Below are 18,258 nucleotides of genomic sequence, written 5' to 3' on the forward strand. Positions count from 1 at the left end.
AGTGAGAATAGAGTGCCTCGGAGAATGAGACATCAACATTTGGGGAACATGGCCAGGAAACTCCCCAGACCTTAATGTCAATGAAAGGCGGGTACACAAACAAATACCCACCAATTCTGACAAACTCCAAGCACTGATGATGTAAAAGTGGGCTACCATCAGTCAGGATTGGGCCCAGCAGTTGATATGCCAAGATGAATTGCAGAGGTCTGGAAACAGAAAGAAGGGCCAACGTTGCAAATATGGACTCTGCACATAAACCTAATGTAATTGTCAATAAAAGCCTTTGAAACTTATAAAATGCTTGTAATTTGACTTCAGTATACCGCAGAAACATCTGAGAAAAAGATCTAAAAACACTGAAGCAGCAAACTTGTGTACTTCTCCAAACTTTTGGCCACGACTGTAGTGATACCTGATTCGACGATTGTACAAGTCAGATATCATGGAGGTGACCCTTACAATCCTGAGGAAAGACTACTGACACGGAGAAGACAAATGCGATTCAACTCAAGTGTGCCGCCATGGCATCACAAAGCTGTCAACGTTACCTTCAAATACCGCTGGTGCTTTCCAGGCCCACAATCTGACACTAATAAGTGCGAAAACCGTACAACTATAAATGCTCTGCGAGAACTTCATTCCCAAAAAGTGAGAGTCACGACGTTTGCTGCTCAAAGCTTTAGGTTTATTATGACTTTTAGTACAAAACAACTAAGAGTTTAATTTACAATGAAGTGTCGGAAATAAATTGATGGATGAAAGACAACAATTATCGTGTTCTGGAGGACATCTTGTTTTGTATTGTACCATTGTAAGACGCGCCCTTTAGCATCGAGACACAATGAATCTCAATGTATCTGTCAGCAAACAATTCAATAATAACATACAGATAATTCAAAAAATAAACAAGTACGGTGCAGTCCTTATATATCTAACCATCTGAGTAAGGCTGCATTTGTTGAGCTGACCATACAAGTTGAGGAGTCGGAGCTTTGCAAAGGAAAGACGCAGACTTGTATGTAAAAATAACGTCTGTCTGCAGCAAGTACAGGAACACCACCGGCAGTTGTGTGTGAGGAAATGGAAGTATTTACAATTAACAAGACAAGACAAGTAAGAATACCTTAAGGTCGTCACTATCCATTGAGGAATGGTCAGATCTGATGGGACAGGTGAGACGCGAAGAACAAAAAGCAAAAACAGCAACAGCATCCGCCATCCAAAGCCACGACAGGAATGCATTAACAGTCAAAATCTTTACATAAGGACACATTTCGGCAAAGGCTCCCTTCACAGCTTGGTACGCACACGAGGTAAGGACATTTCAGTAATAGTCCTCCAGTTCTGCATTTTCAGAAGCACCCTGGTTCTGAATCTGCTGCTGTTTTCTATACAAATCTGCCACCTGAAATGGAAAAATAGACATCAGTGTTAGAAATGCCACATAATACACTAGAGAGCCATGCTGATCGGATAAATAAGGGCATCACATTCACATCCAAATGTTAAATATGACAGAATACTCGGATATAAACCTCCTCTGCTTTCACCCCGAGACTCTCAGGTTAACCCCAAACATCTCACTGGAGTTAGCCATTATAGTCCAATGGAGGAGGGCTGATTGAAGAGTAAAGAGACGGTCCTTATCATGGAGGTAGACATGGCAATGCAGCGCAGGGGTTTGCATACATCAGCACGTGTGGAGGAGCCAATCTTAGAAAGTTAAAGCGATCAGTTAGTGTTTGCTTAATCTGAATAGAACATACAGAACATTTCTTTCACAGTCGTAGACAATGGTAAGGCCAATCCCAGCCAACACAGGGCACAATTCAGGAACCAATCCTGGGTAGGGTGCCAACCCACTGCAGGACACAAACACACCCAGCACACACTAGGGACAATTTAGAATCGCCAATCCACCTAAACAGCATGTCTTTGGACTGCGGGAGGAAACCGGAGCGCCTGGAGGAAACCCACGCAGACATGGGGAGAACATGCAAACTCCACGCAGGGAGGACCCAGGAAGCGAACCCTTAAGGGTCTCCTAACTGCGAGGCAGCAGCGCTACCACTGCGCCACCGTGCTGCCCATCGTTTAAAGTGACGGCGCAAAAAAGTCAAGTTACTTATCTTTGAAGTGTTTTTGAAACGTAAAAAAAAAAAATGTATTCAGTGTGAAGGGCATTACTTTAAAAAAGAAAAATGGTCTAAGTCTGTGGAATCATCGGACTCTTGATAATTAGTCCTCATAGAAAGCCTGCATAACACATAATCTGCTGCCATCTAGTGGCTAAAATAACATTACAACAACAACAACTTTTATTTCTATAGCACATTTTCATACAAACAATATAGCTCAAAGTGCTTTACATGATGAAGAAAAGAGAAAAAGGACAAAATAAATAATTAAAATTAGGGAACACTAATTAACATAGAATATAAGTAAGATCCAATAGCCAGCGAGGACAGAAAACACACAAAAAACTCCAGATGACTGGAGAAAAAAAATCTGCAGGGGGTCCTGAGGCCACGAGACCACCCAGCCCCCTATAGGCATTCTACCTAACATAAATTCAGGGTTCTCATGAAAGAATTTGATAGCGTAAATATATGCTGCAAATACAATCAGGACTATTTTTGTGCGTTTCGCCACACTAAGGTAACTCATAAATATTCATGAGTGGGATGGAGCTTTCTAACAAAACACAATGGCGTGTAAATCCAGTTTTGGAATAAACTGAAACTGAACCATTAGCTGAATGAAGTGATAGCGATGACACGGTGAATCAGACATCAGACGTTGACACGGATAGTGAAACTGATGAACTGCTGTGATAAGACTGGTGAATTTGGTCACCTTAAGATTCATGATGATGCAAGGTGGTGTGTGACAAAAAGGCAAAATGGTTGCGATCAAGTACAGAGACAAGAAAGATGTTGGCCCCCTAAGCACTGCTCACAAAGCAACAAAAGTCGTTCACATTGGGGAATTGTGGAAGTGACTAAGTCTTGTACTGCAGTTGCCAATAATAACACAACGGACAGATCAAGCAGGGCGTATCATGTACTGACAATTCTACCCTTTCGTGTACAAACAAGCAACAGAAAGTGCATAAAAAAAACGCATTGACTGTACCAATGGTGACGTTGGGCTGTGTGTTGGTGACTGTCTCAAAAACTTGCCAAATGACGGGTACTAAAACTGCATCAGCACGACAGTTGGATTTCTTTTTGCTGTCAAAATTAAAATTCAGACTGAAAGAAATAAGACCTGAAACTGTGGAAGAAACCCCTGGGAAGATCACAGGAGCTTCTAGACATGGTAACAGAAGAGGAGTACAGTCGACCCTTGACATATGACTGGCCTGACATATGAACAACTTGATTTACGACCAACATCTTGCATTATGACCCAAATGCGGTCACGTGTATCCGCTTGTGCGTTTGTAAACAAACAGCCGAGAGCGTTTGTAAGCGTCAGTCACATGATACATGTGTTTGTGGACGTAATTTTGGTCAGTGCAGTGATTTATCTATATATATAATTCACTAAGACCATGGCAAGCAAGACGCATAATTGCTAAGGAAGGAAGAGAAGGTAACAAAGGTAAAGAAACTGATCACAATCGAAACGAAGAAGGAAATTGTGCGGAAATATGAGAGTGGTGTTCATGTGACCGATCCCGCTAATACCGTATTTACTCATGTACCACGCACCCTCGTGTAAGACACGCACCCAAATTTTTACAAAGAAAATTGTGAAAAAAGTTTTGCCCCGTGTACGATGCGCGTTGTGATAGTATAGAGAGCGTTTAGAGAGAGAGCGAGCACTGTCGTGCGAGTGCACGAGCAAGCGAGAAAGAGCGAGTGGATAAGCAAGCGAATGAGCGAGAGAGAGAGCGCAAGTGGGCGAGCGAGCCCAAGCAGAAGAAGTTTCCTCGTGTATGACGTGCACCTGATTTTCTAATGCTAATTTTTGGGAAATAAATACGGTATGTACAGCATGTTGAAATCCACCATTTTGACAATTTTACAAAGAAAAGATTTGCATAAGGAGGCTCCTTCTAAACAATAACCACCTTCTGTTTCATTCTCCTCCTCCTCCTCCTCCCTTCCTGCAGCCCAAAGATGTTAAATTAAATGGTGAGTACAGTGTGAAATTGTTGTTTCTGGTAGGCTAGGCACTTTTTATAACTTTTTGGTTAGTACATTAGAAAAAATATTGGTGTTTTGGTAAATTATGCACATTATACAACCCTTTTTTATTATGAAAAGGTTAAGTAAGTGTTGCAGTGGGAGGTTCGGAATGCATTATGGGTATTTCCATTATTTCTTATGGGAAAAATAGTCTTGACTTACAACCAACTTGAGTTATAACCAGCCCTCGTGAACGGATTGAGTTTGTAAGTCAAGGGTCCACTGTACAGGAATTGGGCCCAGGAACGGAAGAAGCGCTGGGCCAAAGGTATTGTGTTTTAAAGAGAACAAGAGAAAAAAGTGAAAGTGACTAAAAGGAAATTGGTTTAAATTTTATAATGTTTTTTAATAATTCTGAGACCCCCTTTTAGATAGCAGCTAATATCTGAAGTCATTAGATTATCTACAGTCCATATAAGAAGTTGCCAAAACTACAAGCTACGCAGCGCACCACAACGATAGCACACTTTGTGGCATCAGGCAAGTCTTCGGTGAAACCCTAATGGCGTCTTTTTCAGATGCTGCTTCAGAGTCGTCATGCTGTGATGGGTGTGAGAAAATAATTTAAAGGTAACAGTAGTTAAGTATTTTGGTTTAAAGTGCTCATTGAAATATATAAGCATCTATATGGAAATGGTTAGTGAATAAAAGACAAGAATGCACTGGGAGGAGAGTTGAGGTCATACACACAATGTATGTACCAGGAGATGATTACGAGGTCAGCAGTCATGTCCTGTAAATAACAAGACGACTGGACAGTTGTCACATACACAGAGAGTTCTAGGGTAACAGCTCAACCTAAGTGAAAAACTGAAGAGGGCTGAAGTAGAACATTGAAGAAATGGTGTTAGGGGGTTTAAAGTGGAATGGCTGACGCACGAATGCTTTGTTCAACTAGCACTGGGCAGTCTGAACATCTGAGAGACATTTTGAACTACTTGCAGACGGATGGTGTCATTTACAAAATACGTTTGAAAGCAGGATCATTTAACAAATGGACCTCGGGGAAAGCATAGGCCGACCGTAAAGGGGAACATATCAATTAAAAGCAGAAATCTCAAAACTTCAGAACAACGTGGACAACAGCAGGCCATTCAGCCCAACAAAGCTCACCAGTCCTATCCAAGTAATTCTTCCAAAATTACATCAAGTCTATCAATCAAAAGACTTGTTTAAAAAAATAATAAATTACCAGAATCTAAACAAGAACATGAAGACAGAAAAGAACTTGTGCGGTGAAAATAAGTGAAATGACAAGGTTTTAATAGGTTACACTTTGCTGGCTGACAAAAATAAATTCTTCGATGTTGCCGATCCAGGATATTCACGACCATGTTGTCAAACACATGAAAATGACATTTTTGAAACTTATGTATTAAATGAAAGTGAATCCATTCATAAAACTGTGTTCGCTGGTATAATAAAATTCCCAGCCTGTGACAGTTTATCTGCTCTTGGGTTTTATCTGGTGTCAAGCGTGGGTGTCAGTTCACCTCTTCTGAGTTTTGTACTTCCACCCAAGGTGGAGAGGGGGTGCTGGTGCTAACCTTCTCATCTTTTAATCCCTCCAAAGTGCAGAGAAGGTGCTCAGTGAGGTCAGTTGACCCCGTCCCTTCCGGTTCCGTCGCTACACATCCTGCAGTTCCAGGAAGGAGGCATCACTCATTATGTTCCTTCCCGTCTGCCAAGTAAGGTTCCTGAAACAAGGACCCGATTTTTTGTTTGTTCAGTGCCGTTGAGCACACGGTTTGTTTGATCTTTTGTTTCAATTAAACAGGGATGACCAGGCAACATTTCAACTTTGGACCTGCAGTTCCTTCAAACGACCACAAGGGGAGGCAATTTCAACTTAAACCAGATAATAATTCTTTGTCTTTATATAGCGCTTTCCTCACCAGCAATTGCAGGTTAAGGGCCTTGCTAAAGGGCCCAACAGAGTAGAGTCCCTTTTGGCATTTACAGGATTCGAACCGGCAACCTTCCGATTGCCAGTGAAGATCCCTAGCCTCAAAGCCACCACTCCCATGATGGTGATGTTGACCTCGGACAGCACAACAGTCCCGCCGATGAAAAGGTGTAGCTGCTCTTTTGTACCCATTCATTCCAGGCTTATCAGAGCAACGCTGTGTGGCGTACTGAGAGGACTTGCATAGATAGATAGATAGATACTTTATTAATCCCAAGGGGAAATTCACATACTCCTCCTTGAACCGTCACCTTATCGTGGTGGAGGGGTTTGCGTGTCCCAATGATCCTAGGAGCTATGTTGTCCAGGGCTTTATGCCTGGTAGGGCCACCAAGGCAAACTGGTCCTAGGTGAGGGATGAGACAAAGAGCGGTTCAATAAACCTCCAATGAAAATAAAACTGTGGACGACGTTTTCCCTTGCCCGACGCGGGTCACGGGCCCCTCTGGAGCCAGGCCTGGAGGTGGGGCTCGATGGGCGCCTGGTGGCGGGCCTGCACCCATGGGGCTCGGCGGGCACAGCCGAAGAGGTAACGTGGGTCCTCCTCCCCATGGGCTCACCACCTATGGGAGGGGCCAAGGAGGTCGGGTGCAGTGTGAGTTGGGTGGTGGCGGCGGGACCTTGGCGGTCTGATCCTCGGCTACAGAAACTGGCTCTTGGGGCGTGGAATGTCACCTCTCTGAAGGGAAGGAGCCTGAGCTAGTGCGAGGTCGAGAGGTTCCGGCTAGATATAGTCGGACTCACCTCGACGCACAGCTTGGACTCTGGAACCAATCTCCTTGAGAGGGGCTGGACTCTCTACCACTCTGGAGTTGCCCCGGTGAGAGGCCGAGCAGGTGTGGGCATACTTATTGCCCCGACTTGGAGCCTGTGCATTGGGGTTTACCCGGTGGGCGAGAGGTGGCCTCCCTCCGCCGGGTGGGGAAGGGTCCTGACTGTTGTTTGTGCGTATGCCGAACAGCAGTTTGGAGTATCCACCCTTTTGGAGTCTCTGGAGGGTTGCTAGAGGGCATACCTTCTGGGGATTCCCTCGTTTTGCTGGGAGACTTCAATGCTCCGTGGGCAATGACAGTGAGACCTGGAAGGGCGTGATTGGGAGGAATGGCCCCGATCTGAACCCGGCGGTGTTTTGTTATTGGACTTCTGTGCTCGTCATGGATTGTCCATAACGAACACCATGTTCAAGCATAAGGGTGTTCATATGTGCACTTGGCACCAGGACACCCTAGGCCTCAGGTCGATGATCGACTTTGTGGTGGTGTGTGGACTTGCGGCCATATGTCTTGGACACTTTCGGGTGAAGAGAGGCGGAGCTGTCAACTGATCACCACCTGGTGGTGAGTTGGCCGATGGTGGGGAAGATGCGGTCAGACCTGGTAGGCCCAAGCGTGTTGTGAGGGTCTGCTGGGAGCGGCTGGCAGAGTCCCCTGTCAGAAGTAGCTTCAACTCCCACCTCCGGCAGAACTTCAACCCGCCCCGAGGGAGGTGGGGACATTGAGTCGAATGGGCCATGTTCCGTGCCTCTATTGTTGAGGCGGCTGACGGAGCTGTGGCCGCAAGGTGGTGGTGCCTGTCGTGGCGGCAATCCCGAACCCGTTGGTGGACACGGCGGTGAGGGATGCCGTCAAGCTGAAGAAGGAGTCCTATAGGACTTTTTGTCCTGTGGGTCTCTGGAGGCAGCTGATAGGTACCGCAGGCCAAGCGGCAGCGGCTTCGGTTGTTGCTGAGGCAAAACTTCGGGCATGGGAGGAGTTTGGAGAGGCCATGGAGAGCGACTTTGGACGGCCGAGGAGATTCTGGTCCACCGTCCGGCGTCTCAGGAGGGAAGCAGTGCAGTGTCAACACCGTATATGGTGGGGATGGTGCGCTGCTGACCTCGACTTCGGGGCGTTGTGGGTGGTGGGAGGAGTACTTGAAGACCTCCTCAATCCCACTAACATGCCTTCCAATGAGGAAGCAGAGCCTGGGGACTCTGAGGTGGGCTCTCCCATCTCTGGGACTGAAGTCACCGAGGTGGTCAAAAACTCCTTGGTGGCAGGGCCCGGGGTGGATGAGATCGCCCGGAGTTCCTTAAGGCTCTGGATGTTGTAGGACTGTCTTGGTTGACACGTCTCTGCAACATCGCATGGACATCGGGACAGTGCCTCTGGATTGGCAGACCGGGGTGGTGGTCCCCTCTTTAAAAGGGGACGGAGGGTGTGTTCCAACTATAGAGGGATCACACTCCTCAGCCTCCCTGGAAAAGTCTATTCGGGGTTCTGGAGAGGAGGGTCCGCCGGATAGTGAACCTCGGATTCAGGAGGAACAGTGTGGTTTTAGTCCTGGTCGCGGAACAGTGGACCAGCTCTTCACCCTTAGCAGAGTCCTGGAGGGTGCATGGGAGTTTGCCCGACCGGTCTACATGTGTTTTGTGGACTTGGAAAGGCATTGACCGTGTCCCTCGGGGAATCCTGTGGGGGTGCTCGGGAGTATGGGGTACGGACCCCTGATAAGAGCTGTTGGTCTCTGTACAACCGGTGTCAGAGCTTGGTCCGCATTGCCGGCAGTAAGTCGAGCCCGTTTCCAGTGAGAGTTGGACTCCGCCAGGGCTGCCCTTTGTCACCGATTCTGTGCATAACTTTTATGGACAGAATTTCTAGCGCAACCAGGGTGTTGAAGGGGTCGGTTTGGTGGACTCAGGATTGGGTCACTGCTTTTGCAGATGATGTTGTCCTGTTTGCTTCATCAGGCCGTGATCTTCAGCTCTCTCTGGATCGGTTCGCAGCTGAGTGTGAAGCGGCTGGGATGAGAATCAGCACCTCCAAATCCGAGAGCATGGTCCTCAGCCGGAAAAGGGTGGAGTGCCCTCTCAGGGTTAGGGGAGAGATCCTGCCCCAAGTGGAGGAGTTCAAGTATCTCGGGGTCTTGTTCACGAGTGAGGGAAGAATGGAGCTGGAGGGACTATGTCTCCCGGCTGGCCTGGGAACATGGGATTCTCCGGAAGAGCTGGAAGAAGTGGCCGGGGAGAGGGAAGTCTGGGCCTCTCTGCTTAAGCTGCTGCCCCCGCGACCCGACCTCGGATAAGCGGAAGAGGATGGATGGATGGATGGAAATTCACATAATCCAGCAGCAGTATACTGATACAAAGAAACAATATTAAATTAAATAGTAATAAAAATGAAAAAAAATTAAAATAAAATTAATGTTCGCATTTACTCCCCCGGGTGGAATTGAAGAGTCGCATAGTGTGGGGGAGGAACGATCTCCTCTGTCTGTCAGTGGAGCAGGACGGTGACAAAAGTCTGTCACTGAAGCTACTCCTCTGGCTGGAGATGACACTGTTAAGTGGATGCAGTGGATTCTTCATGATTGACAGGAGTTTGCTTAGTGCCCGTCGCTCTGCCACAGATGTTAAACTGTCCAACTTTAATCCTACAATAGAGATAGAGATGATGCTTGGAAAGACAGTCCTCGATGAATGACACCGAGATTTTGCTAAGGACTATTTACACAATTTTCTGCAGGTCAGATTTTAAGAAGACAAAGCTGCAGAGGCAGACATGATTGCGTTTAAACCACTAAACGATTTCCAAGATACCGATTAAGGACTGTGGCATACGGCCCTGGGAAGCTGCAACGCCTAAAGGACCTGAGGAGGGAGCACATCCAGAGCAGTACCTCCCCCGGAGCACTAGGTGGCAGCCCCCAAGGGTCGCAGCGGTGCCTCGGACTCCAACAGGGCTCCATGCAAGTTTGGTGCAGCCCTGCTGGGATCTGTGGGTACCATCAGAGGGCACTGCAGCTCTTCCGACACACCCGGAAGTGCTGCCGGAAATGCATCAACAAGCCCGTGGAGCACTTTTGGGTGCCTTATAAAAGGAGCTACTCGGGGAGCTGGAGTCAGGAGGAGGGAGATGAAGCTAGCCAGGAGGAGTGGAGGAGTAAAGAAAGACAAAGAGAAAAAGAAGAGCATTGTATTGTGCTGTACTTAGTGAACTGGTGTTGTACTGGTGGGAAACGGGTGAAGGTGTTCACCACGAGGAAAGAAGAAAAAATAAAAGCTTTCACTTGTGCCTCCTGTGTCTGTCTGTGTCGCGTTAGGGACGGCTGTACGTCCCCTTAGGCTTCACGGGACAAATGAGGAACTGGAGCTGAAGAGAAATTTCAGATGTGGTCACATTTACTAAACAACAGGCAGCACACTTCAAGGAGTTAACATAACAGGCCTTAAGAGCTGACTGTTAGCAGAGATTTAGGGCTAATGAACAATTAATAAACAAATCATTTAGATGGGAACATTTGGAAAACTTGATAAGAATTAAACTCAATTTTTAAGCTCTGGACAGACTGTTGTTAATGAGCAACTGAGTTTATAACTTTCGAAAGTTGGAAACTTTATAAACATTCAGTAAAATCTTGAGCAAAAATAAGCTTAAAAAAATAGTATCAGTTCATTCCCAACCAGATATTACAATTTAAGATAGATAGATAGATAGATAGATAGATAGATAGATAGATAGATAGATGTGAAAGGCACTATATACTAAGCCAATAGGTCACTAGATAGATAGATAGATAGAGATAGATAGATAGATAGATGTGAAAGGCACTATATAATAGATAGATAGATAGATAGATAGATAGATACTTTATTAATCCCAAGGGGAAATTCACATAATGTGCATTACAGTAAATAATCATATGCGTGATGTTTTTCATGCTATATACAGAAATGCATCGATAATGTTGGCATACATGAAAAACCATTTTCACGCACCAGGGTGGCCAATCCTCAGGTGGTCACACATTTCTGAAACTTAGATGCTGTCGTGCTTAAATTGAATCAGCTCAGAGGAAGGCACAGAATAAAGAACATAAAAGCATATGACGTGATTGTAAATGACAGTGTTAGTCAGTCCCGGCCATGACAACCAACAAAGCTGACAATAACGCCATTGCATTATTTCTGGGGATATGCAATCAATGACAGACGGTTACTCAGGTGTTTAAACTGAGCTCAACATGAAGACAACTTGCACATCCCTTACGAGCTGTGAACAGATGGCGGGTTATTTTGGGCAACTGACCTCCATAAGACTCTGGTTGGTACTCGGACTATTAAGTGATAAACGGCCGTGTTTCTTCCTGCAGCAGAGTACAGAACTGAGTATCGGAGCAACAAGCAGCAGCGACCGTCATGATAATGGGGAGAACAACAAAAAAAAGCTCTTCTCAGGCTTATCATGAATGGATTCAAATGGAAAATGTCAAGAGGAGCGATTAAAATCATTCAAAAAAGCAAATGGGGCATTATCAACAAGCACTTAACAGCATCTGCTGTGCTGGCACTGCATCAAATCCCGAGAAAACAAACGAACAAGCTTGTCACCCAGGGCAATGCCCACCCTTAAAAGGAAAGGGGACAGAGTTCAGAAAGCAGTCATTTAACTAGCAGATCTGCAGCTGTTGAACAAAGGTGATGGTCTCCATCCAGATCTTCGGTGTTTAGTTTATTAAAGACATGGGCGATGAGCAGGTGCACAGAAACTTCAAGAAGATGATCAAAGAAATAATAATGGCTGGTAAGGGACAGTCCCACGAGGAAAAAGAAAATGGATGAAAAACAACGTACAAAAGGATCAAGAAAAGGAAGGAGAATGATTTACCAGAAGAGACAATGTCATGTGACTAGAAGATATCTCCGTTTCTGCAGTTAAAAATGCTACTCAGTATGAAATATGGAAAGTAATCAGACCATATCACCTAAATATGGATATTGTAATCTTTTTAGTTAGCCAATAAAAGGGGTCATTTTGCTTGATTTCTCACTACATTCATAAAGGCTAACACAGTACAACACCCTAATACTACAAAAAGCTTTAGAAATCTTCTACATAAACAAAAATTCAAAACTGAAATCTTTCATTCCTAGAAGTATTCAGACCCTTGATTTATTACTTTGTAAAAGCCCTTTTGGCAGCAATTCCAGCCTCAGGTGCTCTTGGTAACACTCTACAAACTTTGCACTCCTGCACTTGAGCAGTCCTTCACTTTCTACCTGGCAGATCATCTCAGGCTCTGTTAGTTTAAATGGGAAGCGTCTGTGAACTGCCATCTTCAGGTCTCTCCACGTGTTGCAGTGTAGGCTTTGGCTGGGCCATTAAAGCACAGTATGGGCACTTGTGCCAAAGCTCCTCCAGCGTGACCCTGGTTGTGTGCTTCTGGTCATCGTCATGTTGAAAGGTGAACCGTCACCCCAACCTATGGAGATGTGCACTCTGGAATGGTTTTTCTTCAAGGAACCTCTCTGCATTTGAATGAAATCACTCATTCTTCCCTCAATCTTCACCCCCACCATGCTTCACCACAGGTCTGGTCTTCACCAGACATAGTGCTAGGAGTTCCATGCAAAGTTTTTGCCTCCTAAGACCAGAGAATTCTTTTCCTCGTGGTCTCAGAGTCCTTTAAACTGTCACATACATTTACGCACATTTCCTTCAACCCCACTCTACCATACATACCTGACTGCTGCTGAGATGGTCGTCCTTCTGAAGTTCTGTTAAAAAGACCACTAGGTTCTTTATCACCTCCTTGACCAAGGCCCTTCTTGTGCAGATATTCAGGTTCGGCATGACAGCCAACTCCAGGAGGAGTCCAGGTGGTTCCAAACGTCTTCCATTTCATAATTATTATGGCCACTGTGCTCCTGGGAACACTCAAATGAGCTTTAGAAATGGTCTTATCCTTGCAGTGATCTGAACTTCACCACTATTTGATCGTTGAGGTCTACAGGGAGTTTCTTGGATTTCACGGTTTTTAGTTCTACTCCTGGCATGCAGTGTGAATTGTGGGACCGTTTATACACTGGCCTTTCTGAATGTTGTCCAATCAATTCGCTTTGCCAAAGGTGAGCTCCAATCAAGTTCTAGAAACATCTCAAGGAGGAGTAAAGCAAACCGGATGCACCTGAACACAATTTGGAGTGTCACAGTAAAGGGTCTGAAGACTTCTAGGAAAGGGGGATTTCAGTTTTGGATAAAACTTTTGCAAACCTTTCTGAAGATCCGTTTTCAATTTGACATTACGAGATATGGAGTGTAGACTGATGGACAAAAATGGCAAATATATTTATTTTAAAATGAAACCTACATCACAATAAATTGTGCTGAAAGTGGTCTGATTACTTTTGTAATTCAGTATACATCAGATACTACTTCAGTAATTTTACTCAAAAATAAAAAAAAGGAATTCATCAATTAATAATGCTACTGTGCCAAATTCTTTCAGATTAACTGGCGGAGTGGTGGCTCTGAGGATAGGGATCTGCACTGGCAATCGGAAGGTTGCCGGTTCGAATCCCGTAACTGCCAATAGGGACTCTGCTCTGTTGGGCCCTTCAGCAAGGCCCTTAACTTGCAATTGCCGAGTGCTTTGAGTAGTGAGAAAAGCGCTATATAAATGCAAAGAATTATTATTATTAATTATTATTTCTCAGTTACTAGAGTCACAGATCTTCATCCTGTCAGCCAGACAGAGGAGGACAACTCATGTGTGGGGATGTCTAAAACATATAAATCTCTTGAAAACTTGATGTTTTGATCCGGTTTCCATATTTTCCCCATTTATTACACTCACAGCATAAAACAAAAGTTCTCTACTAAGCTAAAATATAATGGAACAAATTTGCTAAAAAAATAATATTCCTCTAGCGTTTTACAATGTTAATCATGGCGTCAAGTCTAATTAGATTTAGGGAGTCACCTTTGAGTTGAGATGTCTTCAGACACACAGAGAGGTGCAGACATCCCTCCAAAATGGCCAAATCGCCATTGAAAAAAGCATACTGAAAACCAAAAGGAACAATCTTGACCTCCGTATATATGGTAAAGACATTTCACTGGATAATGCAATGTGTTGACACGACTCCTGTTGCATACACGTTGTGGCGGATGGCCAGATGCTCAACCTGGCCGGGACGCCCAAAGAGAAGAAGGACGGGGGAAGGCAGCTACTGTGAGACACCGTCTCCCTCAAGACACCAGATGACGAGTTCCCTGCAGCACAGCGGTGCCCTGGATTCCCACAGGGCACCATAGGATATGGAGTTTGGCTTCGCAGCCCTGCTGGGTACCGCCAGGAGACGCTGCAGAGACACAGTGGGATTTTTGCTTCCCATATATCCCGGAAGTACTGAAGAAAACTCAAACCCTCCATTTGACCCAGAAGTGCTGGCAAGTCACATGTAAGGAAAGCACTTCCGGGTCAAGGTCTATATAAAGGACTGTTGGGAACCCAGCAAGCGAGCCCGAGTTGGGAGGTAGTACGACAGAGCTTGCTGGGAGTTGTGGAGGAGAATATTGTGTAATTTGTATTGGTTGTGTATTAGTGGTGGAGGTGTTTTGGGCACTGTTAAAGAAGAAGAAAAGAATTAAAAAGATGTTCTTATTGCTTTTACCTTGTGTCTACGTCTGTCTGTTGGGTTTCACGGGGCAACGGCGCCCTCAAGCGTTCTTACAACATCTAACCATTTTGTAAAGCCATTCTTTTAGGTAGAGTGTGTTGGGAAAGTGACTTCAGATACATCAGACGTTAATGATAAAAATAAGTAAATAAATAAATCAATCAATCAAAATCCAGCTACTGACCTGTGATCCAGAAGTACCCTCTTCTGGTTTCTTGTCATCTCGAATCCTCAGAAATCGGGGAAAACGGAGAGAAATGCCTTTATCTGGGTCAACCTAAAAATTCAGGATAAAAGTGTGACAGATTTGTGACATACAGGCGACGAGGGTATTGGACTTCATTGTCAAGATGATGCAAAACACTGGATTAGCAAGGACAGGAAAAGCAGAAAATACTGACCAGGCCCATGGCTGCTTTGTGAACTGGCGACAAGGAGAGGTCGGCACACTTGACTTCCCACACTTGAACGGCATCCAGCCACACATCTGGTTCAGTTGACTGATCCACGCGATAGTATGGCCGGGATTTAGGCAATGTATGCTCCTGAAATAAAATGAAAAGTACAAATAAGAAAATCAAAAGAAAGCTGCTTTTGTCCTCCTTGCAACACAGTCTCACCTCTTTGCATGTAATTAACCCTGAGAAAATACTTTTGGATAAATTGTAAATCAGTCTGTTACATATAATATGTTACCTGTTTATATTTACTTTGGATTTGTCAACACCACAAGCAACAAAACTCCAACAAGTGTAGAAGAGTTGGACAAGGGGGCACTGCTTATCACTATAGCAGTTGACAGGTCAATTATCCAGGTTATAAAGTGCTCAACTGGTCAGTGACCTCTAGGTGGATACTCCAAAACAAAAGCTTCATGAATACTGAGCTAAAAATGTGAACAGGAATCTTGGGAACATTTGCTAGGGAAAATTGGGAAAAGGAAAAGAACATGTCTAAGATACCAGAAAATGGTGCTGACCTTGAAGAAGTTGAAATGCTGCTCCAGATCTTCATCCTTAAATCCTGTCCCAATCTGCAGACACAGAGAAAGACATTCAGGAAAAAAAAAATAACTTTCAGACAATAAACAAACAAATACAAACTCAACTGTATTTAAGAGAGAAAACTGTCATTACATGATTGCCCCACAACACCTTGGGGACAAATAAATTACAATCTAATCTAACAAAACCTGAAAATCACTTTCTCATTCACCTTAATAAAAGGACAAGTGTCTGTGTGTCCATCCAGTAGCTATGTCTCTGTCATTCCAACAGATGGCGCATCACACACATTTATATAAAATGCATTGCATTTGTCATTCCAACAGATGGCGCACCACAGACATTTATATAAATGCATTGCATTTGTCAACCCAACAGATGAATATCACAACAGTTAACACTGCTTTTACAATTCCCATACCAAATAGCATAAAACAGAGACATATGCATTGAATGGTGCACGGTAAACTTTAATTATTTAGATTTCAACCCATCCTAGATGGGTAGCACAGCTAGTTAAAAAAGTAAACACATTAAAAAAGTTCAGATAATATAAAGCTCAAATGGTAATTTTGAGAGGGAGAAAGAACTGGGCCACCTCAGCATCTTTAAAAAAAATAGACTAAATGTAACATTAAAAATCTTAAGCTTGTCTTCTTCCTTGTTGAATTTATTCATGAAGGCCAGGTAAGTTGCAAATTAAGCAGATGCAAATGAACATAAAAAACACAGAATCTCAGTATAGTAACCAAAGTTCTGTGTTTTTAGTAACTGACCATTGAAAATGAATACTTTCTGCAGTGAATGGCTGGAAATGTTGGCCGCATGCACACACTGCACTGTAAACTGCAATATGGACAAATGGGAGCCATTCTGACACACAACGGAATGCTAGAATCACAAAGCGTTAAGGGAAGGCTAAAATAATCAAGCTCAATTACTGTATGTAAGTAAATAAGTTGCTACTGTAATTCACCCAAGTCACTTATCCATAATGTGCCCTCTTCACATTCATCTCTACCTACACTCAAGAAGTAGCCGCTGCAAATCCTTCAAGTTAATGCTAAGGGTAAACTTACCTTGGCGTTTGCTAAATTTGAATGTGAATGTAATGGAAGAGTCAGCCCCACCCCTTATAGGTTAAAGGTAACGGGACGTTCTTAATGTTAGCTCTGACTCACAACGGTACAGCATTTAGACAGCTAGAAAGGAACATGAACAGTAAATTTCAAAATATTACAAATGGGCCTTTTTCATGAAACAACTAATAGGTTACAACCTACAGATGTTCTGCAGCAATCAAAGTAAATGAAGCCTTGCAAATTGCAAGAAACAAACAATTTGCACAAGTATCCCAAATTCTGTTGATTACTTAAAAACCTTCTGTGTGTCTTATAGCAGAGTTGGACCAGACTGCATTACCACACCCAATAAAGTTCTACTTGGACAATATTCCAGTGATAAGGGCAATTAACAAATGAAATGAGACTATTACCTTTAGAAGTGCAGGCCTTTCATTAAGAGAAGTTGGAAAAATCTAAAATCAAAGTGCTAGTAAGCACAGTGGTGTCCTAACAATCCAAAGGCAATTGGAAACTGAAAGAAATTCTGATAGGAAGAGATCTGGCAGAGCCAAAGTCACCAGTTAATCAGAAGACACGTTTCTGAGGGTCACCAGCCTGCGTGATCACAGGTGCCTCACAGCAGAACAGCGTCAAGCACAGCTCAACAGTGCAGGTCGAAAGAGGAAGAGGAGACTTTGGGCTGCAGGTGTGACAGGGCATGGGGCAGGACAAAGCAAGGCACTGAAATACCTGCTGTGGACCACTGTAGACTGCAAGAAAGTCTTATGGACCGATGAATCAAAATCTGAAATTTTCTGTTCATCACTGATGCAGGGTGTTTGCATGCCACCGACTTGGTGACAAGATGGTTCTTTAGTGTGTGACACCAGCTGTCAGATATGGAGGAGGAAGTGTGATGTATGATGGTCTGAGGTTATTTTACTGGAGGCAAAGTTGGTGACTTGCACAGAGTGACAGACATTCTGAATCACAAGGGTTACCACAGTTTGGCCGTTATATCGGCAAAAGGTGTAGGCTACTTTGATGAATCTAAAACTGGAATCAAATTTTGTACACTTAATGATTCCTGGACTTATTTTTATTTACCATTGTTTATTCACACTATGCCTTGATTTCATGAAACATTAAGACATGAATCTGCGTGCATTTCCATCAGTACTAAAAAAATGGAGGTGCTCTAAAACTTTTGACCAGTAGTCTACTTACCATAAACCAGGGGTGGGCAATGACGGTCCTGGACAGCCACAGTGACTGCAGGTTTTTGTTCGAGCCCAGTTTCTTAATTATTGGTGATGAAGCACTTATTGCTTAAGTGACATTTTGATGCTTCATTGTAGTGGTGTTAAGGCTCTCCAATCTTAATTGCTTATTTCAATCTTAAACTGCTGCATTCACTGATTTAATGGCTCCTTATTAGCAATAAGATGTAAGAGACAAAGCAGCCAGCAGTTCTCCAGCTATCTTTTTTTCCCATTTCCATCTGTGTGTGTTCATCATGCACTGTTTGATTTAATAAAACACTTAACAGAAAAATGATCTGTTTTAAGCTTCAAATCATCCTTCT

At 43.9% G+C, this 18,258-nt stretch overlaps 1 protein-coding gene across 1 annotated transcript in view; it reads right to left on the reverse strand.

Annotated features, from left to right (window-relative positions):
• Positions 1–666: 666 nt before the first annotated feature.
• Positions 667–18,258, reverse strand: part of lig1 (ligase I, DNA, ATP-dependent) — an 89,213-nt gene continuing 71,621 nt past the window's right edge. The window contains exons 23-26 of the mRNA XM_039743857.1: positions 15,585–15,638; positions 15,007–15,150; positions 14,790–14,882; positions 667–1,408 (exon numbers count right to left, since the gene is read on the reverse strand). Coding sequence (XP_039599791.1) covers positions 1,328–1,408; positions 14,790–14,882; positions 15,007–15,150; positions 15,585–15,638 — 372 coding nt within the window. The 3' untranslated portion in view covers positions 667–1,327. The remainder of the gene's footprint in view (positions 1,409–14,789; positions 14,883–15,006; positions 15,151–15,584; positions 15,639–18,258) is intronic.

This window comes from Polypterus senegalus, chromosome 1, assembly GCF_016835505.1.
Source record: "Polypterus senegalus isolate Bchr_013 chromosome 1, ASM1683550v1, whole genome shotgun sequence".
NCBI classification, from domain to species: Eukaryota; Metazoa; Chordata; class Cladistia; order Polypteriformes; family Polypteridae; genus Polypterus; species Polypterus senegalus.